At 38.4% G+C, this 27,545-nt stretch overlaps 2 protein-coding genes across 10 annotated transcripts; both read right to left on the bottom strand.

Moving 5' to 3' along the window:
* Positions 1-5,337: 5,337 nt before the first annotated feature.
* On the bottom strand, positions 5,338-6,691 carry LOC148848682 (uncharacterized). The gene is made up of 2 exons (XM_088950493.1): positions 5,846-6,691; positions 5,338-5,718 (listed from the first exon to the last, which is right to left on the bottom strand). The coding sequence occupies exons 1-2, from the start codon at positions 6,527-6,529 to the stop codon at positions 5,671-5,673; spliced, it is 732 nt and encodes a 243-aa protein (XP_088806619.1). The 5' UTR covers positions 6,530-6,691; the 3' UTR covers positions 5,338-5,670.
* A 375-nt stretch (positions 6,692-7,066) lies between these two features.
* On the bottom strand, positions 7,067-24,122 carry LOC148848681 (uncharacterized). Of its 9 annotated transcripts, none has more exons than XM_088950491.1 (11): positions 23,996-24,122; positions 23,150-23,243; positions 18,253-18,785; positions 18,029-18,165; positions 17,743-17,787; positions 17,596-17,649; positions 15,078-15,182; positions 14,737-14,943; positions 12,531-12,616; positions 7,722-8,788; positions 7,067-7,642 (listed from the first exon to the last, which is right to left on the bottom strand). In XM_088950491.1, exons 4-11 carry the CDS (start codon positions 18,122-18,124, stop codon positions 7,380-7,382), a joined length of 1,923 nt encoding a protein of 640 aa, XP_088806617.1. In that variant the 5' UTR covers positions 18,125-18,165; positions 18,253-18,785; positions 23,150-23,243; positions 23,996-24,122; the 3' UTR covers positions 7,067-7,379. The 9 variants fall into 9 exon arrangements, with proteins under 9 accessions (XP_088806617.1, XP_088806611.1, XP_088806615.1 ...); XM_088950485.1 differs by having other exon boundaries at positions 18,275-18,785; XM_088950489.1 differs by having other exon boundaries at positions 18,536-18,785.
* Positions 24,123-27,545: the final 3,423 nt, after the last annotated feature.

Genomic DNA, 27,545 nt, shown 5'->3' with positions numbered 1-27,545 from the left:
AATAGGTGAAATGTTTTCTACTTGACTAGTTATGGATTCCACTCCACCTTCCTTTGCTTATATTGATTCAAACTTGAATCAATTCTCCAGGGAAATAAACAAGGTTCAGCTTCATGTGATAAAATAATGGTGAAAGTTTAGCTTTGCTCTTTTTCTCCACTTGGTTTGGTAGTGCCCATCCAAGTTGAGTAGCACTTGATATCAGTTTCAACTTCAGAGTTTGCTCCAAGTAGGGCCTCTATGTAATAAAGAGACAACGACAATCTCTAAAAATTATTCAACTTCATATTCTTCATGATCAAACATTCCTCCCTTTTGAGTACATGTGGTTCATGCTTCACATTGATACGATAAAAACTACCACGGCCACAACCACACAATGCCATATCTCTCCTTGACTCAGCTCGGAGAGAATGAAAATAAAAATCTGAAGATAACCCTTTATGATAATAACACCTCTCTTTCAACAAATATAGAAATTCACATGTGGGCTTTAACAAGTTGGTGTTGTCTGAACTGAGGTGGACACATAACTAATAAGTCCTGCCAACTTGGACGATCCAAAGCGGGACGGAAAAGTAGTACACCAAGTGAAACTTGTAACCAAATCAATGTTAGAGGTCCTAAAGAGGAGGTCTCTAGGGAAGGCACTCCGACAATGAAGTCAGTAACAAGTGAAGAGGTCAGCCAGGCTGAGCTGTTAAGGGAAAGTTGGTCTAGGTTAAGAGAGGAAGAGATTGGAGAGAGTGTACCATGAGGGGAGATGCCTTTGAATAATTGATTTTCATGGTGCACTTGGCCATGTCCCTTGTGGGGCTTAAGGGAGGAGACCGCTCATCGAGGTCTTCGAACAATTCAGTGTTCCTCGACGTGGATGCTTATCAACGAGATAGAGACATCGTGTGTCATTCTAGCCTGCTGATGTGGCCCGAGAAGGTTGGGTGGTTCTAGGACACAACAACAACCATGTGGCAGCTTCGAACGACTAGGGTATGACCCTAACACTAGTCCCCTAGTTTTGAAGTCAAGGAGAGGCATTCGGCCGAAGTGAAGTGGACGAGCTTCTGTCGTGTTTGACTAAGGAACTTAGCACTTTAATAGGGTTAATTAGAGTGTGATCAGATTGAATAAGAGAACTGTGGCATCGGCTTGTGAAATTTGAACTTTCAACGTTGATTGTATGGTCCAACAATCGCATCGTTTCATCCTCTCAAGCCTACACATGTGCAAAGTGTAGGGATGGATCTAGACCATTGTACAACTTCAATCTTGACCGTTAGCTGCCTTTATATAAGGTGAAAGCAAGCTATTTTATCATTGAGCGAGAGTGTCCTTTAGCATTCATCTAGTACTCCCTCATTTGGTGCTTTCATGCTTTTGTTCTTAAGTAAGATGTCTTTATCCTCATCTTCTTCTTCATTTATTCTTTCTTTTTTTGGTTCAAGTAGCTTTAGCTCAAGGGACGATCATGAGTCGAGGCCTCAGCACGAAGCTACTGACGTTGTTGTCCCTAAGACCGACACCAATGAGGTCGAGGTCAAGGAGGAGTGCAACATCGAGTTTTCTTTGACTGAAGTCGAGGTAGTGAAGGCCCAAGAGGAGGTTGAGGTGGACGAGGTTAAGGAGAACAATGAGGTCAAAAGTAGAAATTCTAAAGGAAGAACCCAAAGTTTCCATAAGGTTCGGGGAGCACTTCACCACGACTCCTTGTAAGATGGTGTCTAAGGATATGTAGAGGATAAGGGAAACATACAACATCCCTCCTGAATTTGAGTTGAAGTGCCCCGGAATAAGTGAGAGGGGAAACTCACCTCAGCCCAGTGAGCTATGTGTGTATGAAGAAAGTCTAATTGTGGAACTAAGGTTTCCCCTAGATAACGGCCTGGTGATCATGTTGAGGTGGCACCATGTCTTGCTCATCCAATTGATGTTGAACTCCTTTAGGTATCTAATTGGGCTTCTTTGCTTCTGTACCGTTCACGATAGTCCGATCACTTTGCCCATGTTCAAATACTTTTTCCACTTGAAGTAGCCCAATGGGGCTATTACTACTTCTTAACTTAGTCGAACACCATTACGCCAAGGTGCTCATTGGAGCCCCTTCTTTGGTTAAACACTAGAAATGGGGTATTTTCTTCATGAGGCACAAGGATGGATGGCCCTTTGATCCTAAGCTAGCTATCCTGTGGACTAAAGTGAAGGCCTCGATGAAGGCCAAGCTGAAGAGAGAAGAAAGAGCAGCCCTAAGGCGGATCACAAAGGTGCATGTAAAGCAATACACCTCATCTTCCATGTTGATCCGAGCTAGGCTGTTGCAGCTCCCAACTGGTTGATCTTCATACTGTGGGAGTTTACTTGTTACCTTTTACCTTGACTTTCTAATTATTGACTATCTTTCGGTGCCATGCAAACGTAGAGATGGATGCTAACGATGAGGCTTAAATGCAGCATTTCCAAGCTGCAATGGCAAAGAATGCCACAACTTCATCATCGAGTACATTTCCTTCCCAGCGTTGGTCTGAGGATACCACTCCCCGCCATCAAAAAGGGTGAGGACTACAAAAGACAACATTGTCATGGTGGATGTTGAGCAAGCACGCTCCCTCTTCGAAGCCAGACTTGGTAGCGAAGAGGAGGAGGAGGTCGGGGTGTATCAACCAAATTGGAGTGTCCATTATAGAGACACGTTAGAGACAAAGGGTGTAGCAAAGTAGCTCACCCCGACCATGTTACTCCCTAAGATCTGAAGGGAGAATTGGAGTCATATGAGTAGGGCACTGGAGAGCTCAGTCATCTACAATACCATGAGGTCGTGGCGGTAAGTTCGATGTCTTTTTTGTTTTTTTATTCATTTCTTCCAATTCAAGAGTTTGGTCTGATGTCTTTCTCTATTTTGCATGTTGTCTACATGGTCACTAGTTTGGTCACCGCACATGTGCCCTTAGGAGATTTTCCAAGTAGAGGGAAGGAGAGAAGACAATGTTGAAGGCCGAGCTGGCTGAGGCGAAGAAGGCCATGGAGGCTAAGGAGGAAGACATGAAGAAGCTGAAGAACCGCCTTCACGAGGCAAAGAAGAAGGTGAAGAAGGCGACAGAGGAGGCAAAGGCAAGGGTTGCTCAGGAAAAACAAGTGACCATGGCTGAGTTCAAGGCATCTGACGAATACAAGACTAAGTTGGACAACTTCGCCACTGACTCCTACCAAATAGGCTTCATGCACTTATTCCTAGAGATCTCTCACATGGTAGAGGAGCTCGTCCCTTGGGATCTGGAAGCACCCAACAAGCAAACCAAGGGAGGAAGAGTAATCGAGGCTATTGACAGAGTGGACACTTAGGAACCCTTCGACGATCCTTCAACTCAGCAATTATAATCATTGAAGTCCTCAAGTGGTTACTCCATCAACCTTTTGTCCATTCTCTTGCATTGCACTTCTCTCTCTCTCTCTCTCTCTCTCTCTCTCTCTCTCTCTCTCTCTCTCTTGTCTTGTCTTGTATGGCTCAGTATGCCGAGCCCAAACACTTGTACAAATTTTCTTTTGCAATGAAAATTGCTTTCATTACTTCATTTCGATTTATCAGCTTCTTCTATTGACTTATATTGAATTGTGTGTTTGTGACGTGGCCTCAGCCTCTAGGTGGGCAAGGTCCATGCCTTCATTGAAGGTTTGTTGGTTTCTAGAAACCGGATTCAGACGATTAAGGCCTTTAGTTTAATGATGTGGTCTTTATTTTAACCGATGAAAGATTGTGTTAAGTTGTTTGTTCAAAGCACGACTACAGCTCAAGCTGTCTCCAAGTTGGGTTGGCCAAGGTACTTCCAAGCTCTCTAAATGATTGGAGAGCTCGATGGTGCCTAATCATTTTGGGGTCAATTGAAGGTTCCTCAATGGGTCGACAGTGGCCCTCAGTCAACTCTACCCCAGCACCAAGCAAGGAAGTCATCATGGGTCCTTGGCCCTATGAAGCTGTCTAGGCACCACAGGTAGTCCTCGTTGGCCATCCTTTAGCCATGGGTGGTAAGGAAGTCGTTTATCTCAGCCGTCTGGTGCAAAAATAGCTTTATTGCTTAACTGGGGAATTACAAAGAGTTTAGTTGTCGTTTATCTCAGCATCGTTCACTAATAGTAAATTCTCAAATTACTTGAGCTTCAACTCCATGGTATGGAGTTGCCATCAAGGTCCTCTAGTTTGTAAGGGCTTAGTCCCAACACTTTACTCACTTTGTATGGCCCTTCCTAATTTGGTCTGAGTTTTCCTATGTCGGGCTCTAGTACAATAATTTTGCGAAGGACAAGGTCTTCTACCTTGAACTACCTGCAGTGAACCCAAGCATCACAATACCTGGCCATTCTCTACTAGTACGCCGCCATTTTGATCTGCGCTCGACCTCTAGTTTCTTCTAAGAGGTCTAGTTTGACCCAAGATCCCCATTGTTGGTTGCCTCATTGTAAAGCTTGGTTTGGAGTGTAGGGGATCCAATTTTTGCTAGGATCACTACTTCTACTCCGAACCTAAGGGTAAATGGAGTCTCTCTAGTCGTTGTCCTTGATCTGAGTGACAAGACAATTTTAACTATATGTATATTTATACATGCATACGTGCATACATACATATATATTTTATAATTATATGCTATATGTAATATATACATTATTTTATATTTAAATTATATTTTTTAATTCAGTTTTTAATTTTTCTATTTATACAAAAAATATATTAAAAATACGATTTGAGGCCAAAAAATGTTTTTCACAAAAATAGCGAGGCAAGGTGCCTACAACCCCTTGTAATGCATAGATATCAAAATGTTATTTAAATTTCAAAATTGAAGCACTAATCAAACATCAAAGCACAAAGTTACGACCTCCAAAAGTTTGCATACATATTTAATGTGCAACCCATGACCTAGTCACATGGTTAAATGGGTCAACGGTCTAACCAGCTAGATTGAACAACTTTTTTACCTGACCAATAGTTTTTGAACAAATTCCAGATTTTACTAGAACTAAACATGGAATCATGACTATTCGAATGATTCAATGTCAGGTCAACGACAAGTTGAAAACACCGACTCAAAGAAGTTTACATGATAACTGGACAATGTAAAACAAAGAAAATCATTGGTGTTTTTTATGCCTCAAAAGTCACCACAAAATATCAACTTTGCATATATATATATATATATCTTGATTTCTTGGAATAAAAAAAAATGATGGCGCTAGAACCAAAAGAAGAGAGAGAGAGATGGAAGACAACGTTTCATGTCTTTGATCTTCAAACTAGAAGCATTTGAGTCCCGTAGGATAAACAAGAACCAATGTAACATTTCCACCACGTGAGAAGAGTTGAGCTATACATATAGAGTATGCTGCACTCATCATATATTAATATATAAAAGGTATTACATGCAAATTAATACACAAAATACATCCAGGTCTCTTAATACTATAGCCAATAAACCTAACTTGCACCCTAAGTTTCTAATTACACCCCCTGTAGTCAAAAGATGGAAGTTACCGCCATTCAGTCATGGCAGTTGGAAATTTGATCATTGCCATCTTATTTCTCTTTCTCCACACAGTCCTAACCTTGCTTTGCTCTATCTGTTCATCCAACTTCAAATAAAACATCGTTCCCCTTAAAACTCAACTCAGAGCTACAGCTTTCTTTCAACAAGTACTTAACTTGCATTTCTTGATTAGCTCTTTTCTATTGGCCTAACAAAGGAGCCGATTGTAAAACCAGAAATTAAAATTCAAGTTACTATAAAGAAAGGGAACCGTGAAATTAGATGAAGCCATGAACATAGGAGGCAGACGAGAAGGAAACATCTCAAGGCTTTACCTTGTACCCATAATAGCTCTTGAAAACTCTGGGGAGAAAAACAGGCAGCAGCAACCCAAACAGATTGAAGCACCAGAAAACCAGATTGACAACCGCAAGGCCTCTTCCAACATACAATCTCCTCGTCGACCCACCAATCTCACTCTTCAACCAACCCACTAGGGTAAATATCCTCCTCGTATTGTAAAACACTGGCACAAACACCCGGATTGGGATCGAGAATCTGTCCGTGAACGTCAATCCTTCCATGAATATTTGGCTGCATAACAGGAAAACGAGAGAAACGGCTGCCTTGATGCTTTCCTGGTCGCCTTCCAAGATCCCTTCCAGGATGTACGCAATTGGGAGAAAGATCCCAATTAAGGCAGAAATGGAGACGTAGATGCCCAGAAGCTTATTGCTTACGCCTAAGGTAGGGGGCTCCGGGGAGGGAGTGAGCAAAGGGAACACGAATTTGGAGAGGAAATGCACGTAAATGAGGGAGAAAATTACGAAAGCAAAGTCTTCGATGCTTACCATTCCAGTAACAGAGAAGACGATGACGACGGCGAGTGCGTTCAGATATTTGTAGGTCAGAGATCTTCGGCGGGTGCTAGGTTTCTGCGATTTGCCAACAGAACCCAAGCGCTGTTGCTCTGATTGATGTTCTTCTGTCGCTGTACCTCGCCTGACATGCTCACTCATTGTGGTTATGTCTCCAGCAGGCAGAGAGGGAAAACAGGAAATCAGACGGTTGCAGAGGACCAAGTGGAAATTTAGGACCGCAGAGGAGATCGATGGATTCCTGAGAGAAGACTTCCGGCCTTGTTGGATTAAGAGGGTCTGGACTGGAGTTAGGAGTTCAGAAGAGGATAAGACTTCTAATTATCAGTAGGTTAGGGCTTAGAGTGACACGTGTCATGAGGTCGACCGAACTCTAAATTTCCCATTAAAAAAATGTTTGCCCCAGTGACAGCAGTAATCAATCAAGGTGGTTTAGTACTTGGTCTAGCAAATCAAATCGAAGCAGATGATGGAGCAAGGTAGAAACTTGCCGCGTGGATAAGTGTGAAGTGGCCTAAACTTACCAGCTGTACAATGTCTTTGAGGCCAGGGGAGGGTTGTGTAATCAATAATACACAAGAAAATTGTACACAGTATGAACGTAAAATGCATCTAACGACTGTTGAACATAATGATTGAAGGAAAATAACAAGTTTCTACCAAAAAAAAAGGCAAAAATAACAAGACAGAAAATGAAAGCTTTGCAATAACGCTAAAAGCCCACATTATTACAGATAAAAAATAATAATTAGATAACATAACGGAAAAACCCTACCAGAATCTGGAAGAAATAAATAGAATAAAAAGAAAACCAGCCATTCTAAAGGACTTTCCGCCAAATTAATATTTTTTCGTCTTTTTTTTTCCATTTCATCTTTCCGTTCTTTTTTATAAGCGCACAGAAGACCTCTGCTAAAAACTGGAACCTCTGCTGGGCGTTGGTGAAAATGCACAATGGTAAAATATAACAAAAAATGGTTTCAACTTTCAATCAAGTGCCGTTTCTCTGCTTGGGTATGTACTTTAGCTTTAGAACCTTCTCCGGCTTCCCCCTGAACTTGGCTTTATTGGGTCCTGTAGGGGAAACCTCAAGAGGTCCCACCACAGCGTTGCCAAGGTTATTCACTTTGCAACAATCAGATGGCAATGCCGTGGCCACTTCAGCATCATCTAGGATCTCTGGGGATCCTGGAGGTCCAGTTTTTGGGAATAGGACCAGCTTCACATGGTCAGCTGCTATTGCCTCCTTCCATCCTGCATGGAAAAATCTCCGTACAATTAGGCACAAGATAGCCAAGTATGGTTTAGGTCAGGGAAAAAATAGAGAGCTTACGCTGGGCAAGAAAGGCTGCTGCAGCACGACTCGAGAATAACCTGAGGCCTCTTGCATCAGTGCTTTCTTCCCACAGTTTGGAAGAACCATTTCTGCTCTCTGAACTATTATCATCTATATTACCTTGGACCAGACAACTTTCATTGGACAGAATTCTATCAGTGCCTTCACCAGAATTCACATCCATTTCAGCTTCTCTAGTTTCATTTTGAACTGCCATAGAACCTTCTTGTCTTCCCACCGGTCTCCAGAGCTTGACCATTGATCGGCTTGTACTACCGTGACAAACATCAAGTTTAATGGGTTTCTCTTGGGTGTTGTTCCGTCTAGGCAGTTGATAATCCAAAGTGCACTGGTCAACAGAAGCAGCCAGAATATTGCCCTGGCACCCACCACTGCAATCTCCAAGAGTGACAGAGATAGAACCGATCAACAACTCGTTGCTTCCATTCTGATCTGATTGATTCAGAAATTCTCTTTGTTCTTTTACATTTGAATACTCCTCTTCATTTTCACACTTGGTTTTCCGTGTCCACACCTTATGACCATTAACCGTGGAAGTGGCTCTCTGGTCCCTGTAACTCCCATGCTTTGGTGCAGCTCCCACCTTCGACATAGGAGGAATCTGACCAGAGTGAAATCCATTTGAGGTGCCCTTTAGCTGCTTTGGTAGCTGCCTTCGAGCGGCATTCATCTGTCTTCGGCTACTTTCTTGCTGCACTTCATGGTACACATTCTGACAGTTGGCTGAACTGGTGTTACCAGAAGCCATCTCAACATCAGGATCACTAAAACCTGCGTGACTTCCTGTATCTGCTTCCAGATCAGTGTCCAAAAGTTGGTTGGGTTCCAAACTTGGTTGAATAGGATCCAATTGTTCTCCAGATGTGCATGGATGGGAGTCAGAGACGTCCACTGGGCTGGTTGTTTCTGCAGAAGGCAAATCCTCCCATGTCTCTGGGGAAGCTGCTTTGAAATCTGTCTTTTCCACACTTATTTGTTCTTTTGATTTCTGCTCTTTCTGTCTAAGTTTCTTCAGCCGTCTCTTTTCCAAGATCTCAGCTTGCCTTTTTTGGGGGGGTGGAGGGTGGGAGAGAGAGAATGAGTCAGTTCAAGCACAAATAGAAAACGGATGTTTTTAACCTTAGAGCTTGGACCTCTAAGATGATATAAAACAGTTTTTTTTTTTTTCATTCTATGCCTTCTGAGAAGTTTAAAGGGCAGCCCAATGCACAAGGCTCCCGCCAATGTGGGGTCTGGGGAGGGACAGATGTATGCAGCCTTACCCCTGCATATACAGAGGCTGTTTCCAAGGATTTCCTAGTCACCCAGGTCATAATGGAGCAACCCAACCCTTCCAGCCGTTTAGCTGGTAAGTATAACCAATTTGTTTGATTGAACTAGTTCACTGTTTGTTTGGTCATGAGCAAACAGAACAAAATACCACCTAAAGTTTGAATAACCTCGGGAAAAAAAAAGCATAACTACAATGCAAAATAGTTGTTCAATACCAGTGCCAAACAGGCAAGATTTTTACAGTGGGATTAACAATCCTAAAACCCAGCATGTTCTAGAAGTTCATTTGGCATTACTGCTGGAAATTATTCAAAAAAATTAATATAATCGAAGTGTACAACCCAGAAATGGTTTTTTCTCTTTCATCTACAAATAAAATAAATGCTACACACATTATTTATATAATAAAAATGCTACTCAAATATAAATAAGAAAATAAAAATCTAAGATAAATTGTGCCATATAAATTTGTCAGCATGTATACCATGCATGGTTTTAAACTCTTACCAGAATTTAAGGATTTAACTCCAGTATGATAACTGGAAACAAAAGTCAATGGGAAATTGGGAATTAAACAAAGTATCAGCTGTCTGGGGTTCTTGGGAGAGGTAGAGTGGTATGGACCCAACCTTTGGCATCTTTTTGCACAAAGTGGCCACTCTCACTCAGAACCCAAGTTCCCATGCTTGCCAGTCTGAGATTTTACCATTACACCAAGCAATGGCCCCTATAACTGTGAAATAAACCTACATAAAATAAATTATGTGTGAAGTTCAGGCATATGCATGAACCTGGTAGATTCAGGATATCAGACTTCGAGGAAAACTGAAATGAAATGCAAATAGAATAAATCATACATGAAGTTAATGTGTAATAAAAAGTTATGCATGAATGTAGTAGAGTCGCACTAAATTATTTTGAGCTGTTATTTTTCAACTTATTAGAGTTCACAAAATTCATTTTAAAACAAAAGGAAATATACAAGTGGTTAATTTTAGGGAGAATGACTGATCAGTCCAGGGCAGAATTTTGTAGCCCCACTGTACAGGGGGATGAATCCTGATTGTGGATTGATGTCAAATCCACGGGCAGGATGCGGTTTATAGGGGGGGGGGGGCTACTAGTAGACTATGGGGGGTTGTAATTCAGAATTCTGCATTGAGCTGCAGTGTACTTAACCCTTAATTTTAACAACTTTAAATGAGAACTTTGTAAATATTAGAAGTTTCATTGAATTTGATGGGATATAAGCGTTGATAAGCTTGACAACAATGCATAATGTATTCACTTCCATGTTCCATGTAAGCGTCCTAGATTCTGATACATGAAAAAAAGCATCAATGTTCCTCTAGAAATACCAATAGTTTAGCATATATATGAGCATCTCAGGTCCTTGTGTAGTCATCATAAAGAGAAAGTTTATGTTTCAAGTAATAACAAAGCTACAAGCCTACAACCCACTATCTTTACCAAAAAAATAACCCACTCCAATCCTAAAAATTCTGGTAGTAAATATCACATATGAGATATGTATTAATTTGGTCATTCTTTCAGTAAATTCCAAAAGGAACCCAAATACTTTCAGTGGGTTCTGTGGCCCAACATCCAAAATATAGCAAATTATAAAACCACTTGCCAAACCATCAGATTCACAATTAGTTAATGTGAATTCCATGCTTGCTACTGCACGAAAATGATAACCATCTTCTCAAAAGGTTTAGAAAGAAATAAAAAAAAATTGCCCCACTGATTTCCAGCACTGGAGGTTCGTTGTCAGAGACCACTAGATCTAGATGTACACAAAAATCCCATCTCAATATCAAGGGAAATCCGGTGTTCTAAAAGTGCATGGTGCAAGAAAAGCACAAGGACCTTTTGACACTTGAAGCACAAGGTACAAGGCAAGGTATGTGCCATCTTGAAGAAGGGCAAACATTATTTTAAGTAAACATATGTGGACCATACCAAAGTGCTTCAAGCACTCAACAATTCAAGCATGAGAAACTTTCAATGTGTCCATTTTATCTCCTAGTTACATTAATTTAGGTAGCTAATGTAATGTAGACCTGTTCATGGGCCGGGCTCTAAATCTTCATAAACAGGATTTTCTTAGGCCTGAGCCCAAGCCCGGCCCAACCAACGGGCCTACAACTTAGGCCCAAGCCTGGCCCTAATAAAAAGCCCGAAGCCCGACCTGTTGCTGACCTAACAGAAAGATGGTCACCAGTGCTGAGTTCGCGTTGATAAAGCATAGGGAGGAAGAACCCCTGTTTTCTGAGAAACCCAAAGAAGAAAAGAAAATTGAACGAGCGACCATAGAGGGGAGAGAGAGAGAGAGAGAGAACTCCTGTTTAACTGGATTGGATGGAGCTTGCTATCCCATTAGGGTTCTCCGCCGACAACGATCTTGGCAGCAGCATCTTGTTTGACAGAGTGAGAGAAGAGCGGACAAACCTTGCTATGCATCACTATTTTCTACCGGAAGCGATCTTGCGACAGCGATCTCGTTCAGCAGAGTGAGGGAGGAGCAGATGAAGCTTGGTATTCCATCAGCCTTCTCTACCAATCGTGAATCGTGATATTGTTTGGCTGAGGGAGAAAGAAATTTGAGAGACCAAGAAAAGAGAGAACTGGGGTTCGGCTAAGACTAAGAGAAAGAGATGAGTGAGAAGAGGGGGGTTAGGATATTTAGGATTAGGGTTTTTTGGGTTTAACCTATAGGTCGGGCTCAGGCCAGGCTCAGGCCAGGCTTTTTGGCCCAAAGGCTCAAATGTTTGTTCAAGACCATCCGGGGGCCGGGCCGGGCCGTCCCGTCGGGCCACCCGGCCCATGAACAGGTCTAGTATAATGTTAAACATCTTGCATTCCTAATCCTGGGAGATTGGCCCACCAGATCCATAAAGGGGTTGCATTTGTGGTTTTAGTTGCAGTTAATTCTATTTTAGGATTAAGTATCAGATAATAGGTGTTGCTTATGTACTGAAAACTTTTCTATTTGAGATCCTAGTTGCAAGAAATAAGACCTTGGGTATTTAAAAAGACTTTATTTTTGTTTATTTAATAGCTAAAAGGCCATTACTAGTGTACAAACAACAACAAAAGACAATTTATACGTTGAGAATCTACAATAAAAAGGCATATAAGGGGGCTGTGCCTGGGTTCAAGCACAACACATGCCTCAAGATACACCTAACCAGTGACTTAGGTACGCCTTTTAAAACACTGGAGAGATCACTCATCCCTTGGAAGATACTTGTTGCATCAAGTCATTAAATTTTTCATCACAGAATGCTCTTTAGAAACTATTGAGTGCAAGATTTTGGTTCTTGAAACCAGACAGTGTTACTTCCATTCTTCCACCAATACCAAGAGATTAATGCTATTTCTCTGCTCTCCCTACTTGGACAACCAACTACTGAAATTGTATCATATTTTTCTCAAAAAAAAAAAACATTTGATAATAATATTTGAAATGAACCAACCACCAGGTCAAGTATTTCATCACATGTGTACCTTTTCTGAGCAGCTTCCTCTTCCTCCACAAGCAACTTCTGGCATCTCAGGGCTTCAGCATCCTTATCGGCTATCCATGCTTTAACCTGTGACAGGTGATATGTGACTACACCAACAAAGCGTATAAAGTACAGACACATGTATTCTTTGCACTTAACAAGAAAACAGGGTTTCAAAACATCCACGCATAAAGTACAGACACATGTATCCTTATCGGTTATCCATAGATTAATGCATTTGCACTTGCAAGGACTTTCTTTTTGATTGAGCTCTTAAGAAAACATCCACTTTTGCAACATTATGATTTTACAACAATCAAATAAAAATCAAGGCACTCTTACTCCACAAGCACTTGCTACATTTTCAAAATCTATTTGAACCATGTGTAATATACAGTGACATATGGGTTAAGAGAGAAAAGGTATAAGAAATAAATAGTTCAATTTGGCATCATTATTCAACAAGTGCCTGGATCACTTGCTTTTTAAGTTTTAACTGCCAAAATGCAGTGATGGACTTGAGATTGGGTATCTTTTAAGAAATGTTATTTAATTGTTCATATCTTGACATTTTTCTTCCAAGCATAACCTTATATCAAATTAAACCAATTCAAACTTCTTACTGTGCCTGAAAATGAAAATATTTTTCTATTTACCCTACACGAATTGACTACAAATATACATGGATAAGATTGCAAGTATATGTGATGTGAAGAATGATAATAAAATAGCATAAAATCAGTGTTATCAATGCAGTCAAGCAATGACTAGTTGTTTAGGCCTCTCTAGTTGATGTGATGAATGATGACTAGTCAATAAAAGAAGATATGTTCTAAATTTAAGATATTGATAGTTTGATACAATCTCATAAGTCATAATAAGTCGACATAAGCTACAATCAAGCCACAAAAAAAAAATGATATTGAACATTTAGTTTAATCTCTATTTTTCTTTCTTTTTTTTTTTCCTCTGGTAGGAGGAAGGGGGTGGGGTCAGAGCAGGGTACACATGAGGTCCACTGACCTACAACAAAGAGCCTGCAGTTATGCAGGTACAGAGGGAAACAGTGACTGTCTCAGCTATGGGCATCAGCAGTTTAATCATTTTTTTTAAACAAAGTTTCCAAAGAAAGAGAGCAACGTTGATTATTCGATGTGCCCTTTATTTGTGGCAACTTCATACCACTGAAAGAAAGAAAACTTAAAAGAATCACATTGCCTTTTTTTTATTTTATCCATTTTTCTATTTTATATATCACCATCCAATCATGTATGTTCCATCCCAGATATTTAAAGCAACAGCACAAATATAAACTAAATCCAAACATATTTTATATTTTTTCAAATAACTAAAAATCTCAAGGGCTCAAGGGTATTTCTGATCATAATCTTATGGATTACTTTTATCCGATGTTTTAAAACGCGGAGGCATGACGCGAGGCGTTCCACTACCTAGAGGCTTGAGGCGTCGTTCAGAACGCAAGAAGCATAAGCCTCCCCGAACAGAAAGGGGAGGAGGAGGAGGAGGAGGTTAGGAGGAGGATGAAGAGGAAGGGGGATCTCATTTTTTCTTTATTTTTAATAAAAATCTTTTATATTAAGAAGAATAAAGATGCATAACATCAGTTGAAGGGGGGGGATCTTGTCAAAGCAGAGGCGAGAGGGCGAAGCGAGCTTATATTTTTGAGAAAAAGACTTACAGAGAAGATATCTAAAAGTACAAGTTCCAACAAAAAACAAAAGCTTATAGAGAATATATCTAAACAACCATGAATATGCAACATGGGCATGTTTTTCTTTTTTCTTTTTTTTTTTTGAGAAAAAAGATAAAGTATTGTATTAAACTTCACAAAAAGTACAAGTATCAAGTATGCAATATGGGCATGTTTTAAATAAAAAAGTTCAAAGGTTTAGACAGTTATCATCATCTGGAGAAAGCCTCAATACATAGTGGGCATGCAGTTGATACAAGAAATCAACCCATGGGCCAAGGCCAATCCAGAGGACCCACTACATCGTCTGAATTAACCACACCATCTCTCTATATGGCTGAAAGGAGAATATAGAGAGGACAAATGAATAAGCTATCTTTTTCTTTGATAGATAATGAATAAGCGACCCATTAAGAACACCTTGTATTACATAAAAATGTGTCCACATATTATACATACAGATAAATAGATTGAAAGGGGAAGAGGAAGAGAATACCAGCTTCTGTTCCACCAGGAAACTCGTGCAAGCAACCAGATTCTTCATCTCAAGACCAATCTTCCCAGCTTCTCCATCAAATACAAATTTTTGCATGGAATCAGCTGTGCCAGCACACAAGAAGGTATTTTCGCTTGCATCATCAAGGATGCTGAATAATTCCTGGGAAGATAAAGGAAACTTTGAAGGTCTAGTTTGGATAACATCCTGCAGAAAATATGTATACTTCTGAGATTCTCATAGACAGAATACCAAATTATGAGTAATGATGTCATGGTAATAAGTAACAACTGCAAATAAAATAAAGTAAAAAATGATGGAAAACATAGATGTCTCAATACCAGAAGGGCTGAACCAGCCTTCACATAAGCTTGTGGCAGTGAAGAAAACACTGGCTTCCAAATAAATGATGTCAATGCCCTTATAATTGATGACCCAGGAACTTCCTAAAATGTATTGCTTATTAGAAACATGTTAAACAATAGAGTGGAAAACATTTATCAAAAGCAATAGTGGAAAATACGAATTAATGGAGAAATAAAGTGGAAAGGAAAAAACTGCAGTGCTAGTAACATCTTTACTGACTGCCTAAAACACCCAGTAACATCTTCGAACATGGACAGCTTGTATGTATTTTTTGATATCACTACAATTGACCTTTTCAAGATATAATATATATAAAAGGTTGTGTATTCTTGCAGCCTAAAAAACAATTGTTAATATTATAAAAAAGGTTTTACTATCATGTATCATCATTTCCAAGATCCTTTTAAATTGGGAAGGGTAAAGTATCATTTTTCAATAATGTATAGCAAATTTACTAAACACTAATGCCTATGTACGCCAAGGCATTATACAGTAGAATGTACATAAATGTATAGAGATGTCCACAACCTTCTTTTATATCTACTCTGCTGTAAAGCTCTTGCTCTCAAATGATCTACCCCAAAACACCCAAAATACCACCATAGAAATCATTTACCCAACTACCTTTATTGCTCAAACCGCTCAAATTACAGCTATACCCAAAAAAAAAACTCTAAAAATTCTGATAAACTTTGCCCATAAGTGGTCAGCTTGCAATAAATGAAAAGGTCTTCTGTTGTCACCTCATTTGCAGCACATAGTATGCATTCTAGTGAAATCTAACTCCATCCACACCCGCTTAGATTATCCTCACTGGGCACTTACCTTAACACTGTGGTGGGCACCAGAGCTTTAAAAACAGCAATGTCCAAGTCCAGAGCTTATTCTTTCTCTTTTACTTCCTATCTTAAATTTTATCATATAAAATTATAGCCTTCTTTAGTTGCTAATTTGATATGAAATTGCTCTATAAATGCTTATTATATTATATTATTTTTGAAAGTATGAAAATTCATTGGAGGAAATTAAACTTTGATGGTAGCTGATTAAAAAAAAAGTATGAAAATCCAATATATTTGAAAGTATGTTAAATGGGTAAGCAGGTCGGAAAACACTGTGGCTGATTCATTGGCCAAGCAAGGGGCATCCAGGGAAGGTCTTTTTTGGGCATCTTTGTTAGGGGTGAGAAAAAAAAAAGCGAAAAACTGACTGAAACCGAACTGAAAAATCGGTTAACCAAACCGGTCGGTTCGGTTCGGTGATTTTAAAAAACCAAAAGTATCGGTTCGGTTTCGGTTAACCAATTTAAAAAACCGGTGGTTAACCGAACCGACCAGTATACATGTTTTTGTATATATTTTTTATATATTTATGTATATTATATATATATATATACATATTATATGTATTTTATATATTATAAATTAATAAATACGCATTATATATATAAATATATACTATATATTATTTATTATTTAAAATATAATATTTTATATATTTTTATAATTTTTTATTATATATTTATATATTTTTATAATAAATATTATAAAGTTAAAAAAACCGAAAAACCAATGAACCGAACCGTCGGTTAACCAAACTGGTCAACCAATTAACCGATTGGTTCCGGTTACCGGTTTTCCAAAACCAGTACTACTGGTTTGGTCCAAAAAAAAGACCCACGGTTCGGTTACCCGAACCATGAGCACCCCTAATCTTTGTAACTTACTCTAGTAAGTAGGGAAAGCTGTATCTGAATATTCTGGAGAGGTCACATCTCGTGCCTCTCCTTGGGATGCTTGTACTTCTTATCTTTGGTATCTAATAAAATTTATTCAATTGTCAAAAAAAAGTATGAAGATTGGAGCGAGCTTCAAGTGGACAAGAAGATCAGCATCAGCTAATGGACAAGCTAATACATTAACCAAACAAGGGACTGTGGGGGAGAGTTTGTTCTAGGCAGGGTTGTAAAAAGATTACTTTGTGTTCAACTCCCTAATTTGGGGGTTGACAGTTGTAATATTGTATCCTAATTTTATGTTAATGAAAAAAAAATCAATATATTTGAAATACTAGGTCCTAGATATAAAGATTTTCCATATTTTTTGGATCAGCAATGATTTGTTATGTTTTGAGAGAAAATGTAATGTTCTTAATAGAGAATTACTATATTTTCAATTAATATACAATTGTGCATGTTGAATGGTAATACAAACTAGGGAACCAGGCAAATTATAGATTTTTAATTTTATGAAATTCTTATCACCTAGGTGACTAAGCAACCCACTATTGCCCAGAATCGTCTGGATGCCTTGACAACTATGCTGTTATGTAGAAGAATCCCATACCATGGCTTTTTTATATGCAAAGATTTATTATGTATTAAGCAAAATAAAATGTGTAGTGTGTATCAATGAAAACTCAACTACTTGCACATGTTTCGTCTTTAAAAAATAAAGCAAACAGACAATAAATTAAATCCAATAAAACCATTACCTCTAGTGTCACATTTTTGAAGGATACAAGTTCCTTGGACTCATCCAAAGAAAGCTGCAAAACATACAAATAAACAAGCAGTTCTCTTAGTGGGAAGTGCATTACTTACAAACAAACAGTATAAATTATAAAAAGACAAAATATTACCTTATCCCAAAATGCTCCTAATATATCCCTATTTTTAGGAGAGTCCTACAAAATGTCAACTAAACATCAAAAATCTGAATATCAAATGTCACAAAATAAGAACAAAGTTATCAGGAGTCTCCAACAGAAAGATGAAGACGATTTGCTTAACAACATGGAAGTACTATAAGTTTTCAAGATAGGATAGACCATAAACATTCAATATAGCTTGAAGCATACTTATATTCAACATGGAAGTACTATAAGTCATCAATGTCTCGTAATAGAAATAAGACAGCAAAAAAACCTTGTCAATGTTCAAAGACCGACGATGTACACGTATGTGCCTTCTATAGTTGATGGGTGAGCAAAACTCCCGAGAACACTTATCACATTTTTGCATCGGAACCTTAGAAGGAGACAGCAGGGGCCATCCTGGGAGATCTACCATAGAGAAAGAGAGGTAATGAATCATCAACATCTTTGGTTTCAACCTGAAGCAAAACCTATTGCTAGCTACAACCCAAATACCTGATTATGACACTTGACATACATTTTTCAGGCTCACCATTGGCCTTAGCAGCTGCCTGAGCAAAGGCAACAACAGCCTCAGGGATTTTGAGAGTTTGCATGTTTTCAGAGGCACTCTTCGTCCCCTTTACTGCAATGCCACTACTTTTTATAGGGTGAATAGATTCCTTTACCCCATTACTTTCCGAGGTATACGTACTAACACCATTACAGTGCCCCAGATGACGTTCCTTCCCTTCTATGTTGTCATTAAACTTTGGGCCTTTAGAGAGCTTAGCAGTACCTTGCTGGTCTAAAGCATGAAGTAATTGAATCCACTGGACTGGACTGTCACCAGCCCTTGGAAAAGAAAGAAAAGGCTCTCTTCCTATTGCTTGTCTGATAAAACTGTCAAGGGAATCACTTCCCTCCTCTGGCTTCCCAACCTTCTGCTCAGGCCTCATTGTATCTGCAGTGCTGTAGTCCCTTAGTGTTGGCATTGGCATCTAAATTCCCAAACAAAATTGAACAATTGCGGCTTCACAAAACAGACCCTGTGTGAAAACAAAAAAGGAATGGAAATTGTGAGAAAAATGTGCAAACAAACTATCGTGCACTCATTGACACAACAGTTTTTTTAACTTTAATTGAAAATGACAGAATTTATTTAGTTAAATAAAAGCTCTTGACAAGGTAAAAACAATAAGATTCTTTTCCCCACTTTGTGCAAGGAGCAAGGCTAAATAATTAAGTTTAAGAGGACAGTGATAAGTTTGCCAAAAAATTGAAATAGTTCAAAGGAACTCATCCAAGGTAGCAAGAATTTAAATTCTAACAGCATTCTTCAATTTAGTCCTGCTTTCAAGGGTGTGCAGAACTGCATCTAAAAATAAATAAAAATATAAGTTTAGTTCAGTATGCTTTTCAATGATGTATGGACAAAAGGAGAGAGAAATATAAAGGAAAAAAGAAGAAATGGGAAGGGCAGAGAGAAAAAGAAAAGTAGATTGTGGAATAAAAATAGGTATAAAATAAGTGCAACAGAAAAGAAAAAGAGGAGAATCAGGATTCTATTTTCATCTGGTTTATACCCGAACTTTTTTCCCAGACAAAATCACACATTTTCAACTGAACCTTGGCCATTATTTCAGTTCCAAACCATATCAGAACTCTCTTTTGGATGGACAGACATAATGGTCAATGTTCAGTAGTTACAAATGATGAAGGCAGGGTTTGATCCCAAGTCCCAGGTTCAACTCCCCAAGACTTCACCAACAAAGTTAGCTGGCATCACCAATGTATCAAAACTTAGTTTAACTGGAAACCAAGCCCTTGGTAACAGAAGCCACAAGAAATAGCCCTGGGTGCAGAAATAATGCAATGCTCCAATGACAGTTAATGCAGGATATGGAGGTTATAAAGTGAACTAATAACCACTTTGGCCATTATAAGAGTAGTGCTACTAGTAAAAGTTGCTGCATTGGCAATACAATGTCTTAAACACAGGATGATTTGCCTTCACAAACAGAATCATCCATGAAAAATCATCTTAGTCTTAAGGGTTGAGATATCAGTAATTTTCAATCACAAGAATGAAAATAAAATAACACTGCTGAAAAATAAATAATACAAGGTTGAAAGATTATTAGATTTTAGATTTCATAAACCAGTACATTAAGTGCCATTATGGTGTATTACCTCAAATGGATTTCATGGAATATCACTGTAAAAACAAACAATATTTCCTCTCATTTAGAGATCAAGTTGAACTCAAGAGTTCTATCTTTTTGTCAGGTAGGATACCAAAGGTTTTTACTAAATGATTGTAATTTAGGATAATGACCTAAAATTATCCCATAGTAAACCATATACAGAAACGATTAGAACTAAGTATAGTGAATAATATACAATACAAAAGTCTTAGACAATAAACAACTAAGGCAAGTTTTCGTAACAAGACCTATCTTTATATAGCCAAATAGTTGTTCCTGGTCTATATGAGTTTAAAAATAGGTCTGTAATTTGAAAAAAAAAAAAACAATCAAGCACAAAGCATAATATAAGATAAACCCAACCATTACTCTTTAACTTGTTTCTGCTTTTGCCACCACTTAGAAATTGACAACATATAAAAGTAAAAATACTTAGAGTATTGCACCTGTTTCCATGTGACAGTTTTTACTAATACCAAAACATTTTAGCGGCCAAGGTCCTGATTCAACCAGACAATATCAAGAAGTTAACATGGTATTAGATGATTTTCATTCAGTTTATCGCTTCAAACAAATGCAAGATGAGCTAGATTCTCCTAGAACTAGGTATTAACACTGAAACCTAATGTGAGGATCCCCTTTTCAATGAAATTTCTTAATGTGACTGTGATTAGAACCTAGTGCAGCTATTTTACCTTCAGAATGTGAAGCCTCTGCTGTCAGCCAGGGAGATCGCCGTGGAATCCATCGTTATTTTACAGCGATTGATAGAAAATTTAGAGGGAAAAAGAGAAATCTTCATATGGTGTTCATTGATCTAGAAAAGCATATGATAGAGATCCTAGAGAGATAATATAGTGGGTCTTGGAAGAGAAAGAGGTTCCAAATAGGTATGAACAGGTGTATATATATATATATATATATATATATATATATATAAACCTAAGGAAAGGATTTGTATGAGAGTGCAACAACCAATGCTAAAACACCTGTGGGAGAGACAACAGATTTTATAGTTACAATGGGATAATGGGTCTTCACCAAGTTTGAAGGAACCTAGGTGTAGCTTCAATGGGTTATAAAATGAGAGTAGCTTCAACAGCACCTGTAAGAAGTGATTTGTTGCAAGTTGAAGGGGATAGAAGGGCTAGGGGTAGACCAAAAAGGACATGGGTGGTAGTAAGAAATGATTTAAGTGCAAATAATTTAATAATGAATATGGCATTAAATAGAACAAAACACTGAAACAGGATTCATGTAGCTGACCACATATAGTTGGGATAAGGCTTGGTTAACGATGATGGAATGTGAGGTTTCTGCTGCCAATAAATGGTTAGGTGAAAATGTGGTCTGCAACAAACAGTTTTTCATTATTTCTATTTATGAAAACAATCAAAGTTATTATGTGGTGTACCATATGAAATATCATAAATGACTAACACCAATAAGAATAATCCCTTACTTTATTGTTAGAAACGAAATCAGGTGATCTCCAATTAAAAAGAAAAAAGGGGGCAGCCATTCAAAGCATGGGCCCCTCTATTTTCACAAACAATCAAGCATGAACGGCACAAGCATATGGCTCCAAAGGAAATTCTTTAGCCTTAATAAAATTAACAACAAAGAGAAAAATATTAAGGGAGTTATATGTGAGTGTAGAAATTCGACGGGAAGATAAAATGCTATAACATTTTTCACGAAACCAAACAAAAACAACACGGACATGAGTGTAAACTTAATAAACAAGAATGTTAACTTCCTATTGTCAATATAAATATCCCTGGACTACACTCTTTACAGACTGTAGATTCACCAAAATTGAGTGAATGCAACCCAAATCAATTAACCCGTACGGTACAAAGATGTGTACTACAAATGCAGCTAAGAACGGGTAACAGATTAGAATTTAGAACCTCCGTTTAGCCTCCAAATCCAAAAACAGAATAACAAAATTAAATATACGCCAAAAATCCAAAAGATAAATTTTAAAACATTATGAATTTAGGATATTTAGCTCCACCGCCCCGAACACTATGAATAAAAATATATAAAAAAAAAGAGTAATAAAAAAATGCATATTAAAAAATGGAACGGATCAAAACCTAGAAAAGGAAGAATCCAAACAGAACCATATAAAAAAAAAAAACAAAAAAAAAACAAAGTAGGTTAAGCAATCTGAAAATGTAAACGACCAATCGAATTCAAACCGGGTAAAGCAATTCAAGCGATCAGTTCGAATCAACAAATCACAGAACTTAAGAGAAGCTCGCTAAGATGCTCCGTCATGAGATCTACAATCATCCATTAATAACAAAACACCCAAAACAAGGAGGCGAAGTGGAGTGGCAGTTTGCATACCAGTTCAGATGGCAGGATCAGTCAGGAGAGGAGAGTTATTTTGGCAGGGGTTGCGGACGATCGGAAAGATTCGAGGTCACGGCAGAGAATTGACAAACCCTGAAGCCGGGATGAATCGGTCGGAAAATCTGAAGTGTTAGCCGAAATCTCGACCAAAAAAGCGAGGTTCCGAGGAGGGAAATATAGGGTATGCGAGAATATGAGGGGGAAAGGTACCGCTCTTATGAGAGAGAGAGAGAGAGAGAGAGAGAAAGAGTTATAGACAAATATACAGACCGTATAGCAGTATCATTTGGCACTTGGAGGATGACGTGGCAAATTCAAGCAGCTAATCGTATATACGATGCTTTGGTTGAGAGTTATTTTGGCAGGGGTTGCGGACGATCGGAAAGATTCGAGGTCACCGCAGAGAATTGGCAAACCCTGAAGCCGGGATGAATCGGTCGGAAAATCTAAAGTGTTCGCCGAAATCTCGACCAAAAAAGCGAGGTTCCGAGGGAAATATAGGGTATGAGAGAATATGAGGGGGAAAGGGACCGCTCTTTTGAGAGAGAGAGAGAGAGAGAGAAGAGAGAGAGAGCGTTCTAGACAAGTAGACAGACCGTATAGTAGTATCATTTGGCACTTGGAGGATGACGTGGCAAATTCAAGCAGCTAATCGTATATACGATGCTTTGGTTGGGCCGTTGGGCCTATTTTTTTTACCTCAACCCAGCCCAGCCCAGCCCAACTCAGTGTAATGTAACTAATCGATCCCGGTTTTGAGATTCCGATAAACTAGCCACATCACATGATATTATTTGGGCCAAAATTCGTCAGGTCAAGAGAAAGATGCACGCTCTACTTACAGTGCGTCAAAGCGAAGTGCTCGGTAGAGCCTATTCTCTGCAAGTGTAAATCAATCCCGTTCTCAGAAGAATCGTCGAAGGCGCAATGGAGGACCTGCAAAGCAAACAAGAAGAAGTTGAACAGATTAGAGAGCGTCGTCGTAAGCTAGAGGAAGTCTGTAAAAAGGGCGTATATGGGGTAGTTCCTAAATCAGGAAGCATGGCTGATTCGGGATTATTTGTTATTTCTACAGAGGTGGGAGAAAAACTCAATCTCGAGAAACATCAAATTCACAGATCTTAGGATTTTTGTAAGAATACTTGATGCCCCTATTGGAGAAAAGATTCTGGGCGTGGAGAGCTAAAATGGTAGGTGGGGTAGGAATACCAATACCAATGGCAAAGGAGAAAGAAGATTAGAAGGAGGAGGAAGAACCGATTTGGGGGGTATTATTAGATGTCAGAAACCCTTTAGTCTTGGGTAATTGACAGTGAAGAAGATGGCACAGAAGTTTGGTATTCATTCCAATATGAGCTTCTATAATCGGTGTGGTTATCTGGGCCATCGTGGATTTCAGATGTACGATTTTTTTACCAACTAAGAGAATAGTGAGCCATTCAATGGATCCAAGAAAAGAAAGGGCTTTTTTTTTCGGTGAATGGCCATGGATGCCTTCAAAGTCATTAACAAAACGACCAAAGAAGAAACTCACAGTCAGACGGCTAGGCCTGATAAGCCTTTGATCAAAATGATGAAGAGCAGGATCGGGATTTTAGGAAGGCGTTACCGGAAAGAACTACAGACCGGCGACTACACACGGTAAGCAAATCTACAAGTTAAGAGAAAGTTGTTCCAAGATATCCAACCTCAAGCGGTAAATCCAAACATGGCCCGGATTGATAGGAACACTCTGCATGTGGTGCTATCTCCGGTGAAAAATGATCACCGGCAACTACCGGTGGAGGAAGGGGACAATACCGGTCGAGCCCAAGCCCTGCCTGACCATCAGGCCCTTATATAAAGCCCGAAGTCCGACTTGTATAAAAAATGTCTAAACTAATATTATATTATTAATAAATTAATTTGTATTTTCTAATAGTAAAGTAATATTTATTAATAATTTAAGAAATAAATATATGTTATAATATATATATAACATAAATGTTTTTTTTATTATATATAATAGTATCGGGCCGAGTTTGGGCTTGGGTCAAGTTTATTTGAGAAAGCCCGAGCCAAACCTGAAAAATGACTGGGCCTATTATTTAAAGCCCAAGCCTGACCCTACGGGCCTGAAGTTTTGTCCAAGTCCAAAAAATAACAAGTCGGGCTGGTGAGGCCCATGACCAAGTCTAAGAATGACTATAGATGGGAATGAAGTGACTAATGAGGACAACATGCAAGAAGGCTGGTGAGGCCTTTCAATCAAATCAAGTAGGAGATCATAGATTTGCTAAGATGGCAAATCTATAAAGACAAAGTGAACAACCATTAAGGTTGTGTTTGTGTGCGGAGTGTAAAAAGCAAACCGGCTTCATACTCCTTTTATACTCTTGTGTGTTTGGAAGATCGATGTAAAAAGTAGCATCGCTTAAACCTTTGATTGCTTAGTCTCTCTCCTCTTTTTTCCATGTCCAACATTGAGCATGATCTTTAAAAGTCTAAAAAGTTGCAACTGAAATAAATGCTTTCGTTTTCATCATAGAACAAGAGCCCCTATTTTTCTACAATGAATCAGCAGATGAATGATGAATCGGTGTTAAATATTTGCAAGAAATTAAAAGGAAAAAATGGGAAAGAGCAAGAGCTTCGTAGGATTTCTAGACAAAATTTGGTAACAAGAAAACCCACAAAAAATCAATTTGGGATCGAAATCTAGCTCTGGGATTGAAATATGTTGCATTTGTTACAAGAGCTTCATATGATTTAGGCTTATAGACTAAGACTCTAGTTTTGGGATCAAAAACTAGAGCTTCTTTGTTGCTACTCCAAGCCATGTAGTTGTAGAAGCTTCTCTCTTATCCAAGACATGTTTGGGTTTTCACCGCCAACCGACTAATTCCATCTTAGAATCCTGGATGTCGCATCGTAGTGACCATCGAACGACTAAAGTCGTGATTGTAACTGCAATTGGATGTTTGAGGTCATGGTGGCTGCCACAATAGTTCTTCTTGGAGAGAGAGAGAGAGAGAGAGAGAATCACACTCACTGAAGAAGCAGTGGCACCGAGGAAAAGAGATATTACTAGGAGAACTACCTTTACATCGATGAAGAGACAAGAAGAGGTTTTTACATCAATTTTTTCAAAGTATTTTTTACATCGATCCTCGATGTAAAAATCTATCGAAAAGCTTGTTTACATCGTTATTCATTTGTATTTTACACTCCAACCAAACGGCTGTAAAACTGAACTAGAGTGTAAAATTACATCAAACTGGATTTACATAGCTTCCAAACACAACCTAAGCTCAGCAAAGGATGTTCTTTGTTCAAAAAAAGGAAAAAAAATATCTTGTTGAATGACAGTATAGATGACATGGCCTTTGAATTCCTCTTGGAAAGAAAAAAAAAGGAAGGCTTTGGGTATTGTAATAAGGGAAATCTTGTCAAAAGATTCAAGGGTCAAAGATCTCGGTGGTTGTAAGGAAAAACGGGTAAGGATAGAGGAAGTAGACTTGGACCTAATCTCAAGTCAAGTTTTCCCTAGTATCCACAACCAAAACATGACTCCAATTCTAATCTTTGCATATGCTCAGGAACCAATAAACATGGAAGCCATTTTGGGTCAAAACTCTAAGGAAACTAGAAATTAATTTTGAACATATGGAAGATGGATCTAAATCTAATACTAACATGGATAGTATGAATCTAGATACAAGCAACATGGAAACCAATCTGAACCTGAATTCGGGGGATTTTTATGGCTTGACTCAAGAGGATAAGTTACTCCTAAACCTAATGCTTCCTTTCATATTTGTCTATCATCATGCTAGATCTCTATTTCTTTATAATTCTATTTTAGTTCATGAATGTTTATCAAAAGAAAAGGTGTAGAAAATAGAAAGGAAAAAATGTAATTGGAAAAAAATAACGTTAAAAAACTAGACTCAGTTGAACAGATTAAACGAAATCAATATGAGGAAAATCCAAAAAAGCACAAAATATTATAGTCTAGTACAAAAGGGTTTCCAAAAGCTATGCCATTCAATTCTTAAACCACCAAATACCTCCCTTTATTGTAATAGTTGTCAAAAACCCCCAAAAGTATGCTATAGCTCTCAGTCAAAAAGAAAAAGAAGTAGGTTGATGGGATGAGGCTGGTGAGAAAAATCCATGTTTAGGAATTCACTAAGAACCTCTACTTTTGGCAATCACAAAGAGAGAAACAAATGAGTAGGTTTGGGAACCTATCCCGGAACAGGCCCCAGGGGAGAAATGAAAATCCTAAGCTGGAATTGTTAGGGAATTGAGTCTACCCTAACAATTCGAGCTTTGAAAGAGACTAAAAAAAATCAAGTGTAGACATCATTTTTTTTAATGTAAACCAAAAATTCCCTCCTAAATGTAAGGAAAAAACTGAAGTTTCTAAAACTCTAGAATTGTTGGGGATGTGAGGCAGAGGGGTTGAAATGAGGCTTAACTTTGTTTTGGAAAGAAGGAATTGTAGAGAAGGTACTCTATGTGCGAACCAAAATATAGTCCATGTCAAGGTTAAAGATATGGGAGGGCAACATTGGCATTGCTCTTTCATTTATGGGAAGCCAAAAAAAAAAAGAAAGATCCTCCTCCAAAAATGGAAACATTTAGCAAGGCTAGTGAAGGGGCCATGGGTGTATTGTGAAGGCTTAAATTTAATTTTTAATCAGGATGAAAAATAGGGGAAAGGAAATGTAGTCCATCTTACTGATCTAGGAATAGAAAACACCTAAATGACTGTGGTCTTCAAGAGCTACAAAGTCATGGCCTGAATTTTACCCAGTTAAACAAAAGAGAAGGGGAGGGGAATATACAATTAAAACTAATCAAAGCCCTTAGTAACCAGTAGTGGAAAAATCTCTATGAATAAACACGTGAAAATCTTGATCTCCTTAGGCTCTGACCATCTTCTTGTCCTTGTAAGTAATGAAAGAATATCCAATTGGAAGAAAAGGCCTTTTTAGATGGAAGAGATGTGGTTCTCCCATGACACCTTTGAGGAAACCTTGAAAGAGTCATGGGAAAAAATCAATTTGGCTCTGTTCAACAACAATTAAATCAGAAATTTGGAAACCTCCAAAAGTTTCTAAAACTTTGGAATAAAGAAACATTTGGGAATGTGCATAGGAATGTGAAAATACTTAAGAAATATCTGGAGGCCAAACTGGGAAAAAAGCCTAATTTGGACAGAAACATAATAAAAAGCATTGATTCAAATCT

This window comes from Nelumbo lutea, chromosome 6 (assembly GCF_056320005.1).
Source record: "Nelumbo lutea isolate HS-2025 chromosome 6, American lotus-T2T, whole genome shotgun sequence".
Lineage (NCBI taxonomy): Eukaryota > Viridiplantae > Streptophyta > Magnoliopsida > Proteales > Nelumbonaceae > Nelumbo > Nelumbo lutea.
This window is presented reverse-complemented; position numbering and strand designations above follow the sequence as displayed.

Coding starts and splice junctions, on each gene's coding strand:
- LOC148848682 (XM_088950493.1), bottom strand. CDS start 6,529: ATGAGTGAGCATGTCAGGCGAGGTACAGCGACAGAAGAACATCAATCA. Junction 5,719..5,845: donor AGAGCTATTATGGGTACAAG/GTAAAGCCTTGA, acceptor CTCCTTTGTTAG/GCCAATAGAAAAGAGCTAAT.
- LOC148848681 (XM_088950485.1), bottom strand. CDS start 18,737: ATGCCAATGCCAACACTAAGGGACTACAGCACTGCAGATACAATGAGG. Junction 14,944..15,077: donor AGGCTGGTTCAGCCCTTCTG/GTATTGAGACAT, acceptor TATTTTCTGCAG/GATGTTATCCAAACTAGACC. Junction 8,789..12,530: donor GAGGAAGCTGCTCAGAAAAG/GTACACATGTGA, acceptor CCCCCAAAAAAG/GCAAGCTGAGATCTTGGAAA.